Consider the following 15772-nt stretch of genomic DNA (forward strand, 5'->3'; position numbering starts at 1 on the left):
ATCACAGCTGATCACAATGTAAACAGACTTACTGTTTACCATCAGTGCCCTAATTACTAGTGCAGCCCCATCGGTGCCCATCAATGTTGTCTATTAGTGCCAATCAGTGCTGCCTATTAGTTCCACCTATCAATGTCCATCAGTGCCACATACCAGTGCCCATCAGTGCCTCATCAGCATTCCCGCCTATCAGTGCCCATCAGTGCTACCTATCAGTGTCCATCAGTGCCACATATTAGTGCAGCCTCATCAGTACCTCCTCATCAGTGCCATTCAGTGCTGCCTTCTCTGTGCCCATCTGCGTTTTTGGTCTATAAATATAATACAACATAGTATCAAAATACAATACAGTAATCATAAAATTTTTTATTTTAAAATGGACCTAAAGGTGGATAAGTACTCACATCGGCTGAGCGGAGATGAGAGACCTGTGCAACCCCCGGGTAGCGGCTACAAACGCCTGATCCGAGAGTTGAAGGAGTGGAACAAACAGACAGCCTCCAAGGGGGGACATGTGGGAGATAAGTGTGGTATATCCAACGTGGGAAGATATCCCTTGTTCTCCATAGCGGTTTGCTGTAACAAATATAGGTTTATATGTTTATATAAGAATATGTAAAAATAGTGAAATAAGGTCATCTACTATATATAGTAATGGAGTAAAGGAGGTATCTGTGTAATATACATATAGTAGAGCACAAGCAGGAGTATAGAGCAAGAGATAAGAAGATCAAAGATGTATAGTGAAACAGATGGAGACCAGGGAAGTGGAGGAAAAAGAAACAATAAAACCATGTGGCAAAAAAAAAAAAAATAGAAAGTCAAGAAAAAGTGAGAGATATATAGGGATAGGAAAGTGTGAAATCCATAGGGAATAAACGAATATACCAGAGTGAGTGTAAGTCTGCCAAGGCATACAATTTGAAGCCAGTGGTGTGGGGTGATTCTCCTAGGTGACTGAGTGAGTCTGCAATTCCTGGTGCAAAAACCTCCCCTATGTACCCCCAAGGAGGTGTGGTGAGCGCCACGCCCAACGCCATGTGGGGCAGCTAATTAGAGACATGGACAGGCGCCTATGGGCGGGTGTCATCTCAGAGGAAGAAATGGAGCCAAAACTCCGGTTTCCCCAATCCTACAAAAGGTGGAACAATGGTGGCCGATGCAATGGCGTCATTGGGGTGATCGTCAAGCGTCGGGCACAGTGCATGGCGCCGATGTGAAAGTGGCCCCGTCCGTCTATGTAGTGAAAAGGAGGGGACAACAGGGGAGAGAAATCTTCCCATATCACACATCGCAACTTCCGGAACAGGCCAGACCAACCACCAGAGGGAGCACAGGTCAATCAGTATGGTCACAGCAGACGCATAATACCACCAATGAGACTGCAAAAAAAATAAAGTAAACAAAAAGTTTGCGTAAGAAGTAGAAAGTAAAAAATGAGCAATCGACCATGCGTCTAGGTTGAAACTATGGCCAAGGCATAATCAAACCCCAATGGGCAAATAAGTGTCTTCCACCTGGGTTCAATGCAAAAAAGAGAGCATGGTCTGAGACTGCTTTATAGGTAACACACCTCCATCCCTATTCGTACATAAAAAAAAAGAAAAACGCCCTACCTCATTTTAAGATTACTGCATTGTATTTTGATATTATGTTGTATTATATTTATAGACCAAAAACCCATCTGTTCTTGAAGAAGTGAGTCGAATCTCACGAAATGCATTGAGCCTCAAGATGTTTATGTACCAATATGCAATTTATACTGTTATGGACCTATATGTATACTTTTTGTATCTTTTGGGACAATGCCTGAAGAAGGGTTTCAGAGCCCACCAATTCTGAATGGCAGGAGGAGAAATGTACATAAAATTTTGCACAAGGTGCTCCCAGATGTATAGTGTGCTAGTCTATGGCGATTTCCTCATCACAATTTTGTTTGCTCTGCAATAATGAAATCTGACTATAATATCCCTGGAAAGCCCTTCCAGGTGAGCAGACATACATACATAGCACAAAGTTACATACATAGTTAGTGAGGTTGAAAAAAGACACCAGTCCATCCAGTTAAACCAATGATGAGTGTGTGTGTGTATGTTTGTTGTTAATAGTACATCATATACCCCTCTAGGTTATAGTTGTTAAGGTGCCCATCTAATAGTTTTTTGAAACTATCGATGCTCCCTGCTGATACCACTGCTCGTAGAAGAGAATTTCACATCCTTACCGCTCTGAGGGTAAAGAACCCTTTACTTGGTTTGTTAAACCGCTTCTAATTTTAGTGAATGGCCGCGTGTCTTTTTGACTTCACTTTCGATGAAAAGTTTGTTCCCTATGCTAGGGTCACCAGTACAGTATTTGTACATTGATATCATATCCCCTCTCAAGCATCTCTTCTCCAGAGAGAATAAGTTCAGTGCTTGTAGTCTTTCCTCATAGCTGAAGTCCTCCATTCCCCTAATTATCTTTTTTTTGCCCTTCACTGGACTCTCTCTATTTCCAGCACATCCTTCCAGAGGACTGGTGCCCAGAACTGGAGGGCATAATTGAGATACAGCAGGACCAGAGTCTTGTAGAGTGGGAGAATTATCATTTTATTTCTGGAGTGAATCCCCTTTTTTATACATGCTAGTATTCTGTTGGATTTGCTTGCAGCAGCTTGGCATTGCTGAGCTTGTTGACTACTAGGACCCCCAGGTTCTTTTCCATCTTAAATTCACCCAGAAGTTTCCCCCCTAGCGAGTAACTTGCGTTTGTATTTCTGGCTCCCTATTGCATTAGCTTACATTTTTCAACATTAAATCTCATTTGCCACATAGTTGCCCACCCCATTATTTTGTTCAGGTCTTCTTGTAAGGTTTCCACATCCTGCATAGAAAATATTGGCATGCTTAGTTTAGTATGGTCCGCAAATACTGAGATTGTGCTGGTTATCCCATCCTCTAGATCGTTTATGAATAAATTAAACAGGATTGGTCCCAGGACAGATCCTTGGGGGACCCCACTTTCCACACCAGACCAATCTGAGTACTTGCCATGTATCACCGCCCTCTGGACTTGACCCTGAAGCCAGTTTTCAACCCAGGTATTCACCCTATGGTCCATACCTACATGCCTGATTTTGTACAGTAAACGTTTGTGACTGTAGGTATCCATGTGCCCTGTTATGTTCTAGCCAGTGTTAAGGGAAGTCCCAAATAATGTCCTTAGGAAAAGCTTGTAGAGCATTTTCAACATCTATTACAGACTCTGGAAAGCCTCAGATCAGAAAATAATAGCATTTTGATCTATTTTCTAGATCATCATGCTGGATAGAGTCCAGTTGTTACTGGAGATCATGGATCCAAGTTGTACTTTGATTGGTGCGAGCAACAGTGGAGTCAATTTTGCTCTTTATGACTTCAGTTCATACACTAAGATCCTGAAGGGGAGATTTACTAAAACTGGTGCACACAGAATCTGGTGCAGTTGTGCATAGTAACCAATCAGCTTCTAGGTTATATTTTTAAATCTTAATTGAACAAGCTGAAATTAGAAACTTATTAGTTACTATGCACAGCTGTACCAGATTCTGTGTTCACCAGTTTTAGTAAATCTACCCCTTAATGTCCTTCTTGATGTCAAAATTAAAGTGGATGTAACCCTAAAAAAAAAAAGAAAATACAGATCTTTTAAAGCAGCATAGTGCTTGTGCTGTGTTATTTGTTCCTCTCTGTGTTCTAAAAAAACTTGGTTGGTCCTGCCTGTTCCTGTGCCCCCCCCCCCCCCATGTCACTGCACATGAAGAAAAAAAAAAGTATTGTACATAAATAGCAGTGAACAAATACACTTAATGGGTATATGGAAATAACAAAAAATAGAACGAAAAATAAAAATAATAGTAGATGTATCCAAAATCCCCAGAACTATGGAAATCTTTAACGCCACCTACTAAAAAGATTTCACTACACACAGAGAATTCAAAACATCCTTGTATCAGAAGAATCCGCTAGCATAGGATAAACCTGTCAGGACGGGGTAATCCAAAACAATGTACAGTCACTAAAGCAAAATAAGTGGAAAAGGAAAAATTGGATCATATAAAATTCATGTTTTTTAGTCCCAGAGAATAGCAACCTGGATAATCTAATCTATACTGATAAATAAGGGGAGAGAAAAGGTGAATATTATAACCCAAAACAGTAAGCCCAAAGATGGTACATCGAAAAAGTCCCTCCATGTTCTGCCAAGACATAAAGTACATAAAACAAAAACAAAAAAAAAAATATATATATATATATATATATATATATATATATATATAAAAATATTATATATATATATATATATATATATATATATATATATATATATATATATATATATAAAATTTGAAAAGCATCCAAATATTAAAGCACATGTCCAGGAAGAAAATGGCGAGGAGAAGAAAATTGCAAAAACATTCATAATAGTGGGTGACATCCCATTCATAGTTTAAACCATCCGGAATTCTAGTATGTAGGTGGAAAATGCAAAAGACCTCCCTCCTACATAATGTAGATATAGAGTGGAATCAGCATTTTGTATGGTTGACTTGTCACCAGCTTATATTCAAATATTCCTCGCCATCTAGCTAGCGAAGCAGTTTCCTTTTTTTTGGAATTCCACATTACATTGTCCGATCTGCATTGTTCGTACATTTTGGAGGTGCTAAACTACCTGCTTACCTGCTCTGGCTGGCAACAGCTTGCTGCTATCTCAGTCTAGTCACCCCAAGCATATGGTTCGGGGTATACCCATTGGGCAGTTTATTCGCATCCATAGGACCAACAGTGAGGATATTGACTTTAAGAAAGAGGCAGCTTTATTATATGAATGGTTCAGACAACGTGGTTATCCAGATTGGGAGTTAAAACGAGCATATGGTATAGCTAGGAACAAAATCAGACAGGACCTCCTTAGCAAACCCCATACCATTCGTGCGGGTTATGGCGATAAACCAGCCTTACTTACTCCATACAGCCAGGAATTCCGGCAGGTTGGGGATATTGTTAAGAGGTAATTATCACTTCTATATGAGGATAGTGAGCTATCCACAATCATGCGGAATGGCATTATCCTTATTCCTAGTAAGGCCCGATCTCTTGCAAATTCTTTATTGCCCAGTTTTTTTTACACCAAAACAAAATGCTACTTGGCTACATTTCAAGGAAAATTACAAATGTGGAGCTAGAGATTGTCCATGTTGTCCCCACATTCTTGGTGGGGATGTGGAGACATCTAGCAATAATAACAAATCTTTTGCTTTAAAACATTTTTTTAACTGCAACACTAGATTTGTTATTTATGTCATCACTTGTAAAAATTGCAATATTTAATATGTGGGACGCACCACCCGACGTCTGCAGGATCGCTTTCAGGAACATTTGAATGACACTAGGACCAAGAAATCGAAATCCACTAACATGGGCAGACATTACAACAGTCATCATGGAGGCAATACTGATCTGATATCTATCCAGGTTGTAGAAAGGGTCAATTTGTCCACCAGAGGTGGGGATTTGTTCCATCTTTTTTGTAGGAGGGTTGGTTGTAGAAACTTCTAGAGCTAGTGGGTGGAGGTTAGGAGGAGCTGTTTGGAATATTTATGAAGGCCTCAGCCAATCCCCAGTAAAGGGCTAGCAGGGGGCAAGGCTTACCTCATAAAAAGGCATTAGCCATGCCAGCAGGGCAGTTGAGTGGAAGATGGAGATATAGTGCTGTGGAGGCTGTCGGTGGACCTCAACGGTGCCCCCTAGTCTGGGGGGGGAGGGGGTGGCCTTGGGCCAGGACTTGGGTGCTGGAAGGATCCTGCCACAACACATGGAGAAAGCCCTTCATGGAGACACATGAACACTGTCTGAGGACAGTGTGAGTACAGCAGCACTACTAAGAGATCTCCTGCACAGTCAGCCGGGGTGGGCTGGGGAGAGAGTAATTTTGGAGGACTGATGTGTGGAGTTAGCCTGGAGGACTAGTGAAAGAGGCAGCTTCAGCCAGGTGGGTTGGCAGTGCCTGAAGAGGTGGTGCTCAGACCAGTAGCCACAGGAGGGAGATTGCAAGCTGATCACTGTGTTCTGCTACACAACAAAGAGCTTTGAGTTCCTGCTTACAAAGGGCTGTTGCTGAGTCTGACTGTGCCTGTCAGATCCATTTTGGTGCTTCAGCTGGAGTCTACAAGCAAGTGAAGTGCAGGAGGAGTGTTGAGGAAGCTGTATATAGGCTGTATATAGACTGTGTTCAGGAAGATGTCCCTGAAAATGTTGCTAAAATGCTGTTGCTGAAGTCAAGTGGGCAGCCCATAATTTCCCATCCTCATCCAAGTTATCAACCCTTAATGAATCACAAAAACAAAGTCATAGACTGTTCTCTGTCTCTGGAGTGCCTGTGAAAATTCTGTGTGCCTGGTTGTGCAGTGTGGGGGATCCCAGTTTAACTGTGGCTTCTTAGGGGGTGCACAACAAAGATAATATAGTTGACTAATGGAGAATGAGAAAAAAATGCCTTTGAAGTTTTAAAAAAGATTTGCAGAATGCTCCAGCATTAAATACAGTAGATGTTTGTTCTGGAGCCCCTTTTGTTTTGTCCCAGAATGCAATCTCAGTAACATTGTCTAAATTAAAAGAAAGCAATTATAAAATATTTCTCCAGAGTTCTATCATCATTGGTAAAAACTTTTGAGTCAGGTGTAAAGCAATTGCTAAGTGTTTTTTTTTTGTGCAATCAAAGCATCAGAGAGTATAGTGAAGTCAAACAATGTCAATTTACAGGCACCTGACTGCTAATTAAAAGGAATTCTCGAGGAAGATGATCTAAAAGAATGTCGTAAAAAGTATCCTCAATGGTGCAGAGCATTGCCAACCAAAAACGTAACAGGAAGACATTTTCAGGAAAACACACCATCACGTTTGTACAGCTGTATCTAAGAAGTTTTTACCCTATATTTTCAGCTTAAGAGCTGGGAAAGATATTGAACCAACACTAGAATAATAGCGTTAGACAGAAAACAGTTACTAACATTTCTAATTTTATAGAGATGAGAACAAAGGCATAGTCCATTGTCATCTCTGGGGTGATACAAAACCTTTGATTGTGACAACAAGGTTTTGAGTCATGACCAAAAAAGAGATGTTCCATCTAGTCATACCTAAATTTCACACAACATTTCTATAATAGTTTAGGCCATCTTAGACAGGAAAAGTACAGCACATTGTCATATAGAAGTTCTCTGAAGAAGAATATAAAAGTAATAATATTTCTCTTTTTTACAGGTTTAGCGCAATTTGCTGTTGGAAGAGGGGGGGGGTAATTTGTTTTACACCCCCCTTCCCAAAAGAGGGAATATAAACAGATATAAACTATATAAACATACATAATAGATTGAACTGACCCCCAAACCATTACAATCTGCATTTAAAATTATGTTAGCAGCAGTTTCTTGCACATTTGTACCAGATCAGCTGTTTTCTATCTTTCCATTTTAGAAGTAGCTTACAAATCTTCTCTCTGGCTGCACTGATATAAAATGCTCTACTGAACTTTACAAAATTGTACTGAAGACATCTAATGATATAGCGTCTGACATCAGTGGTATTTCAAATTGTACTGAGTATTTTACAGTTCATTTAAAAGAAATCATAGATAGGACATTATTGATCTTAGAGCTGTTTTAACTGAAACAAGTCATGTTGATCCTTTGATTTTATTATGAGGATTTTAGCTTCATTTCTAAAGATTTTTATATTCAGTAGATGTCAATAACTGGCTAAGTAGTATCTTAGAATTTGATTCTGTAGAATTTTCAACAATGTCATTGATTTGCACCTAAGAGCTCTACACATACACATAAAGATAGAGTATGTGTTCAGGTAATCAATATGCAATTGTACATTTTAAATAAAATAAATAAGAAAGATACATTCCAGGTATGGATACTTTGCATAGTTACATTATCATGGTTCAGTTTGGACCAATGTAACTGCTCTATATATATATATATATATATATATATATATATATATATATATATATTTATGTACATATATATATATATATATATACCACACCTGGTTGATGCCACTAGTAGCTGGAAATCACTAAAGCAGACAATGCTACTCCAGTGATCTCCATTTACCTTCGAGTTCTGAGCCGAGTAGCTGGCCCGTGAACACTCATCTCCATATAATAGAATAGGGCTCTGTAGTCCATAGAGAGAACTGAAAATAATGCATCTAATAAGAGGCAGCATAGGTAGAGAGCATGCTGGATTTCTAACCAGGACCATTGTAGATTTTTGTACTTATCAAACAGATATAGAAAACACTTTTAATGAAATATTTAACTGACCAAAAGGAAACAAAGGGGAGCTGTTCTTTGCCAGGATTTATATACACTTAAGCAGACTTACATACCTAAATTATTAATTATTATTATTATTGACCAATCCCAGAGATTTTTGTAAAGATACATAATCACAAACTGAAATAATGAGAAAATACAAAAAAAATATGTTTATTACATTTCTTGCTTGCTGCTCCTTCATGCAGCTTGGAACTTAACACAAAAAAGTTGTATTCGTGTTTTTCAACTGACATTTTTAAAGACATCACAAAGTGGAAGCATTTTAAACATTCTATAGGAATACCACTGTGGGTTAAGTAATGGCAATTTATTTGCCATTTGTGAGGTTTCACTTTTTGTTTTTTTAAAGGTAAACCACTGACAACTTAACTGGCTTAATTTACATTCAAAACCACAATTATTGATACTGATTCTCTTGGCTTGGAGGAAGATTCAGCCTCCCTCCTGAAGTAAGGAAGGAGCTGGACTGGTTGGGTTCTTATGCATCTATACATCAAGTGATGCTCTAATAGATAAATAAATAAAACTTCTTAAAGAAAAGTGAACAAATATAGTCCTTCAGTGAAAAGAATGAAAAAATCTTCCAATGTGTAAAAGGGTCCCAGTTCTCCCTTGGAGCCAATAGCTGAACAGTAAATCATTTTGGTCTAATGATTTTCAAAGAAATGCCCCCCCCCCCCCCCCCCAACACATACTGCATGAAAGCATCCAATTATTTAGTCATGCTCTAACCGCCCAGAGGCATATCTGTTGGTTAGCCATTACAATCAGTTTGTTGAGGCCTTAATGTTTAGGTATATTGATGCTATATTGAGAAATAAGGAAGTATCTAAAAAAGAATGTAAACAATCTATCTGCTAATACAGTGTTTCTCAACCTTTTTTCAGTCAAGGCACCCTTTAAAAATTATGGACGTTCTCGAGGCAACCGAGACAACCTTTAAAAATTATGGAAAATCTCGAGGCACCCCATTCTAAAATGTAAAAGCTATTCAAATAATTTGACATAATGCAGCAACATCCAAAAGTCCAAGTAGGACACCCAACGTTACTTTTGTAAACTGGTACTGACTGGTATTCCAATGTTTCTCTTCTCCCTCAATTTTTCTCCATCACTTAACTAATGTGACCCCAACACTGATGGGGAAGAGCAGGGGAGGTCCAAACCAGGATGCTATACAGGCAACTGACATCTACCTTATCAACTGATGAATGATGCCATTGGTCAGTTGATAAGGTATGTTGACAGCTGGAAGGTTGGAATGGTGCACAATGAAAACCTGTGACTTAGTTGTAACTAAAATGCAGCCCTCATCAACAAACTGGCTTGTATACAATTTTTGGGCAATTTTTAGGCATTTTGCCAAGGCACCCCTGAAGAAATCTCAGGACACCCTGAAAAAGGCTGTGCTAATGTATGTTTATTACTGGGTTAAAAACAGAGATCAAAGTTTTTAAATGGTACCCCAGATTGGAGATTGTTCTCTACTTGACTTGATTTAGCAATGTTGATCTCAACTCTATGGCCATCTCAGCACATACATTAAATAATACAAGCATGCTTATTTATGTCAGCAATTGATCTGACTGGTTGAGAAAATTCTGCTCTATTGCACCCCATAAAAAATTATTGTATAATCCTGAGATCCATGGTCTGTCTAAATCACAGATATTAGCAGCAGGCATCTCGTTTCTGTGGGCACCTTTTTTTCTTTTGACTGCAGTTATATTTCTGAGCCATACTGATAAAAAGTGGCTTAGCATGGTTTTGCTATGTGGAGTAATTTAAAATCTCTGCTCTAATTTCAGCAGGTATAAATTATTCAGTAACTCTGCATAACATGGTAATTCATAACTGAATTATTGCATACTTGGCAAAAAGGTTCAGGGAGGATAATATAGCTAAAAACATTTGCACTGAATTAAAACAAAAATCCCTTTTATTATTTCTAATGATTTAAACAGATGCAAAGGTAGGCACAAATGATTTTATTTTTGTAAATGCACCAAAAAGACCATTGTAAGCTAGTGAGAAATGTGCTAAGCATCTTTCATTTTGCCAGTTTTAAATGCGATTGTCACTTTCAGGCCAAACTTCAACCTGCTAAAGGAAATTATCTTTTTTTAGATTGACTCCTCAGAAACAACTTAAAACACACAACAAATACTGTATAAACATGTGAGTTTTTTAACCAGCCTAAAATAATTTCTGTCCACCGAGTCCTAGGATTGGCTGCATGTTTTCCTCTACTTGCACATTTCTTTGCCACCTTGCTCTGTGACTGGTCAAGGAAAGGAGAAGCACACCGATGAGTTAATTTTGCTGTTGGTCTGCTATCAACTTTTAAGAGCATTCTTGTTGAAATGTGATACACCTGATTGGCTTACTGTGCTTCTTTTTACTCTGTAATTTGCTATACAGGGACTTTCAAAAGGTTGATACAAAGTAAAATTTTGCTACTATTTAAAAAATAAATTTAATGATGTAATATTAAACATTGGGCTATGTTAATTTGTGTGGTGTATACTGTAAATGCCTGGAGTTTTGTTGTCTTAACTGGACAACACGAAAATGCTTTGATACCATTACTATGGCATTATGTAGGGGGTTTTTCTACTGATTGTGCATCTCAAGGCAACACCCAAAAGCCTCCTTATTTCTAAAGTAAGCATTTCCCTCCCACATTTTCCTTTCTCTATGGTAATAGCAGTTCTGGTTTTATCTCAAAGTGGAACTTCACCCAATAGAGGGAGTTCTGTTTTCCCAACTACCCCCCCCCCCCATCCCTTTTGGACACATTTATTTCTTTTGGAAGCGGGAATCTTTCAAAACTAGGTGCCTACAGCCTTCTGGAACATGTCACAGGTCTTAGAAGGCTGCAGTACCATTCCCTTAGTAAACATGCCAATGCCAGGGCCTGAGGACTGGCAAAGAACCAGCCTGGGTGAGGACAGTGCTAGATCCCGGGGAGGTAAGTGTCCTTTTATTAAAGATCAGCAGCTACAGTATTTGTAGCCGCTGACTTTTATTTTATTTTTATTTTTTTTGGGGGGGGGAGTCTGGAGACCCTTTTTAGATTCCTACTGGGTAGATCAAAAAAAAAAAAGCCTACTATTGTGTACTAGACTTAACAGGCATTTTCTGTAATTGCTGGAAAAGTTCTCAGTCTGAAAAAAATTAAAACAATTGCAGCTACCACATATGCAGTATCTCACAAAAGTGAGTACACCCCTCACATTTTTGTAAATATTTTATTTTATCTTTTAATGTGACAACACTGAAGAAATTACAATTTACTACAATGTAAAGTAGTGAGTTGTACAGCTTGTATAACAGTGTAAGTTTGCTGTTCCCTCAAAATAACTTAACACACAGCCATTAATGTCTAAACCGCTGGAAACAAAAGTGAGTACACCCCTAAATGAAAATGTCCAAATTGGGCCCAATCAGCCATTTTCCCTCCCCGGTGTCATGTGACTTGATAGTGTTGGTCTCAGTTATGAATGGGGAGCAGGTGTGTTAAATTTGGTGTTATCGCTTCCACTCTCTCATACTGGTCACTGGAAGTTCAACATGGCAACTCATGGCAAAGAACTCTCTGGGGATCTGAAAAAAAGAATTGTTGCTCTACATAAAGATGGCCTAGGCTATAAGACAATTGTCAAGACCCTGAAATTGAGCTGCAGTATGGTGGCCAAGACCATACAGGATAGGTTCTACTCAGAACAGGCCTCCCCATGGTCGACCAAAGAAGTTGAATGCACGTGCTCAGCGTTAAATCCAGAGTTTGTCTTTGGGAAATAGATGTATGAGTGCTACCAGCATTGCTGCAGAGGTTGAAGGGTGGGGGGTCAGCCTTTCAGTGCTCAGACCATACACCTTACACTGCATCAAATTGGTCTGCATGGCTGTCATTGCAGAAGGAAGCCTCTTCTAAAGATGATGCACAAGAAAGCCCGCAAACAGCTTGCTGAAGACAAGCAGACTAAGGACATGGATTACTGGAACCATGTCCTGTGGTCTGATGAGACCAAGATAAATTTATTTGATTCAGATGGTGTCAAGCGTGCGTGGGGGCAACACAGTGAGGAGTACAAAGACAAGTGTGTCTTGCCTTGACATGCTGACGCAGAGCATGATCCCCCTCCCTTCGGAGACTGGGCCACAGGGCAGTATTTCAACATGATGACGACCACTGACCATTTATTTGTTCGCACCCAAATTTTAATACTTTAGTAACCTATTCATTTTTGATATGGAGACTAGCATGCAAAACGAAATGGATGATCCTTTGTCTGATAATCTCATCGTGTGTACTAGGCTTTAGTTTCTATTTTAAGACCCAACAGGTTGTCTTTGAATGCAACAATGTTTATTTTGTCAGCACACAACAAAACAATGCGTGAAAGACATTCATAGAAAGATTCCAATACTTGTCATTATGAAAAAGAGATTTAGGTATTGCATTATTTAAACTAGCAGTGCTAACAGTCAATAAAGATCACAACACTTTCTTCTGTACATTCACTTATTCATTTATATTCATTCACTATCAAAGATCTAATTATTTAGTATTAAAGAAAAACAAATGATAACGGTTTAATAACAATCAATTTATATATGTATAATAATAAATTAATTGTCTGTTTTAGGAGACAATTCAAGTTCATAAAAAAGAAAAAAAAATAACAAATTTTGTGGACAGAAAAATAAGAATAAAGGTTTTTTTTTTTCTATAGGGAGACACAAACTATTTTTGTTTCCTGAGTCTTTACATTTTCATTCTCTTTATTCTGTAAAACTATTGCACAATTACTTTGAGTCTAACTCCAGGCACATTAAAAATAATTAAAATTATCTCCACAATGCCTCCACCTATGGAGTATCTGTTGCTCTTTTTCTTTGGGGGGGGGGGGGGGGATAGGTTAGCATACACTAATACCTTACACCATGGTCCAGTCAGTGATAGAAAGTGGGAGGGCATTCCTATTAGAGGCCACATCCCATCCTGAAGATGTGGTTGTTCTTCTTTCACTGATTATGGGTGTGATGACATCCATAAGAAGGTCCTTGAAAAAACCTGGTCAGACATTAGCGTGCCGAGCAAGAGCAGCTTTGGCGGAACAGTTATCATCAGGGAGGAAGATCGTAGTGTAAGGTCAGTATTACTGTATGTTAGCCCTTCCCCTGGAAAAAAAAATAGCAATATTGGGGAAGGTGGATTTTATTTCAGGTTTTTTATCATGACTGGGGTAAAGCTTCAATTCTGCTATATGTAGAAACAAGTTTTCCATTAAATATATATATATATATATATATATATATATATATACTCCACTTGAATATTTTCAGTGGGGTTGGAAGACTTACTGGGATAACTATTAAAGCCTATGACAATGGGATTTGTTCACATCAAAATTGATTTTCCATGAACGTTTCATGGAATACAAAAGCAGCTTTAAGCAGGCTATATGCACCTGTCAATGAACTCCAAATGATTTCAGCAGCATCTCAAACTGATGTCAAAAGCAAGCTCATCAACACAAGCCCACAGCCCATCAACATAGACCCTCACTTACGTTTATTCCTCCATTACCATAAAGTGTTCATTTTAAAGATTTGCATCAAGAAGTTCTACATCGAGTCACTCTGCCTGGGAGGAGTGTGTATCAGAGAATTTTGTTATTCAAGGCATAGGGAAAATCCTCCGATTTTGAGCCCAGGCAAAATGACCCGAAGGTGAAACTGTTCTGTGCATGATTGTTGCAATTGTAAGTAGATACAGTATATGCTTTGTGTTATGTCCTAGCTGACCTTGGGTGAAGATATCCTTTGATACATTATGCATGCCTTAGATGATAACTAGCATAGAATAAATGCCTGCATATTCCAAAGGACAGCAGCATAAATAAGACTGTTACGATCAATTGGCAGACGTGGATTTAGAAAAAATTCCATGCCACTACGAATATTTGGCATAAACATACTATAAGGTATATAGGAAAATTACTAAACATATAATTGAAAGTAAACTGTTAGGGTATAGCCTGTTTTATTCTACAAGCAGAAAATATATTGTAGTGCACAATTATTGTCTCTTGTTCTTGTATAGAATATGCTTGATTATGGTCAGGAAATTAAAATTTTGTAGCAGTCTAGCCTACTGCAGTGTATGTTTAGTGTAAAATGCTGCAGTCTCTCTTTTGTCAAGCCATATAAGAGCAGCACATTGTGCTGCTGTGCCACAGCTACAAGTCTTTGCCGAGCAGTTCAATCTCATCCAACACAAAGTCCATATCTTCACGGCTCACTTGGGGGCTGATGACAATGTGGCGGAAGAAGTTGACTTTATCACGGTGTGGTTGATATCCCACCATCATGCTTCCTTTTCTCATCATCCTTTCTTTAATTATGGGTGCAACCTGCAAAAAAAAATATAAAACATTAAAAAAAGGGAAGTTTGTGTTATGCATCTGAGTTTAGGGTTTTAAAGATCAATCCATACCATATCAATAACAGAGGTCATTGTTGGGCATAGAGAGGAAGATTAAATCAACCTAACCACTAGTTTCTTGTATATGTAACAAAACCTGGTAATGAGATTAAAATGACTTTCCAGTTCTGTATGTATTAATGTATGTATATTACCCTATAGAAAATGCAAAGGGATCGCCAAAATGCCTCCTGATGCTGCAATAATAGAGGTGCTTTATGTCTGGGAGTGGACCCGAGGGTCTCAGCTGGGAGATCTAACATGATCATATCTACCAAAAGCTAGTGTAATCACAGTTTACCTATAGCAAATAATTTCCTAGTGGAAATGGACAATTTGCAAATGCAGTTTACGATTAGTTCATCAAAGACTATAGTGCCTAGCAGTATAGCAATTTAATGCAATTAAAGAAAACCTGTTATGAGAACCTTAGGATTTCAACTGTTGACCTCCTTCAGAAAATTCTCATTTTTTTTTGCTTGTTATATGGATCCTTTGGCTTCACAACTTTATGATTTACTAACCTCCAACAAGCATGTAAATAAAATGTCTTGCTACCAGTAAGTAAAAGGAAAGATAAACTAGAGTACAGGAGTTAGTTAAAATCTGTACCATTTATTCCAAATGAAACATAGTATTACTTACACAAAAGTAGCCTGCGTTGAGCCCGAGTACTGAAAATGCTATACAGGTGATCAGCCAGGAGCCCAAAGGAGAGAACACAGAGATGTCAAATATGTCAGAAGAGCTTCGGTTTCAGTGATGCTAGACCCAGAGTATACGCCGCCAAGTCTCATTATACACTGTGGGTCTAGCATCATTGGAAATGGAGCTCTTCTGACACATTTGACATCCATGTGTTCTCTTCCTTTGGGCTCCTGGCTGATCACCTGTAAGCACTTC

General features: G+C 38.6%; 1 protein-coding gene across 2 annotated transcripts in view; it reads right to left on the reverse strand.

Moving 5' to 3' along the window:
* Positions 1–14418: 14418 nt before the first annotated feature.
* Positions 14419–15772, reverse strand: part of GADL1 (glutamate decarboxylase like 1) — a 426922-nt gene continuing 425568 nt past the window's right edge. For both annotated transcript variants that reach the window (XM_082257434.1, XM_082257433.1), the window contains exon 15: positions 14419–14798. In XM_082257434.1, the coding sequence (XP_082113560.1) occupies positions 14625–14798 (174 nt within the window). In that variant the 3' untranslated portion in view covers positions 14419–14624. The remainder of the gene's footprint in view (positions 14799–15772) is intronic.

Source organism: Pelophylax lessonae (genome assembly GCF_965119305.1).
Source record: "Pelophylax lessonae genome assembly, chromosome: 5".
In the NCBI taxonomy this organism is placed as follows: Eukaryota; Metazoa; Chordata; class Amphibia; order Anura; family Ranidae; genus Pelophylax; species Pelophylax lessonae.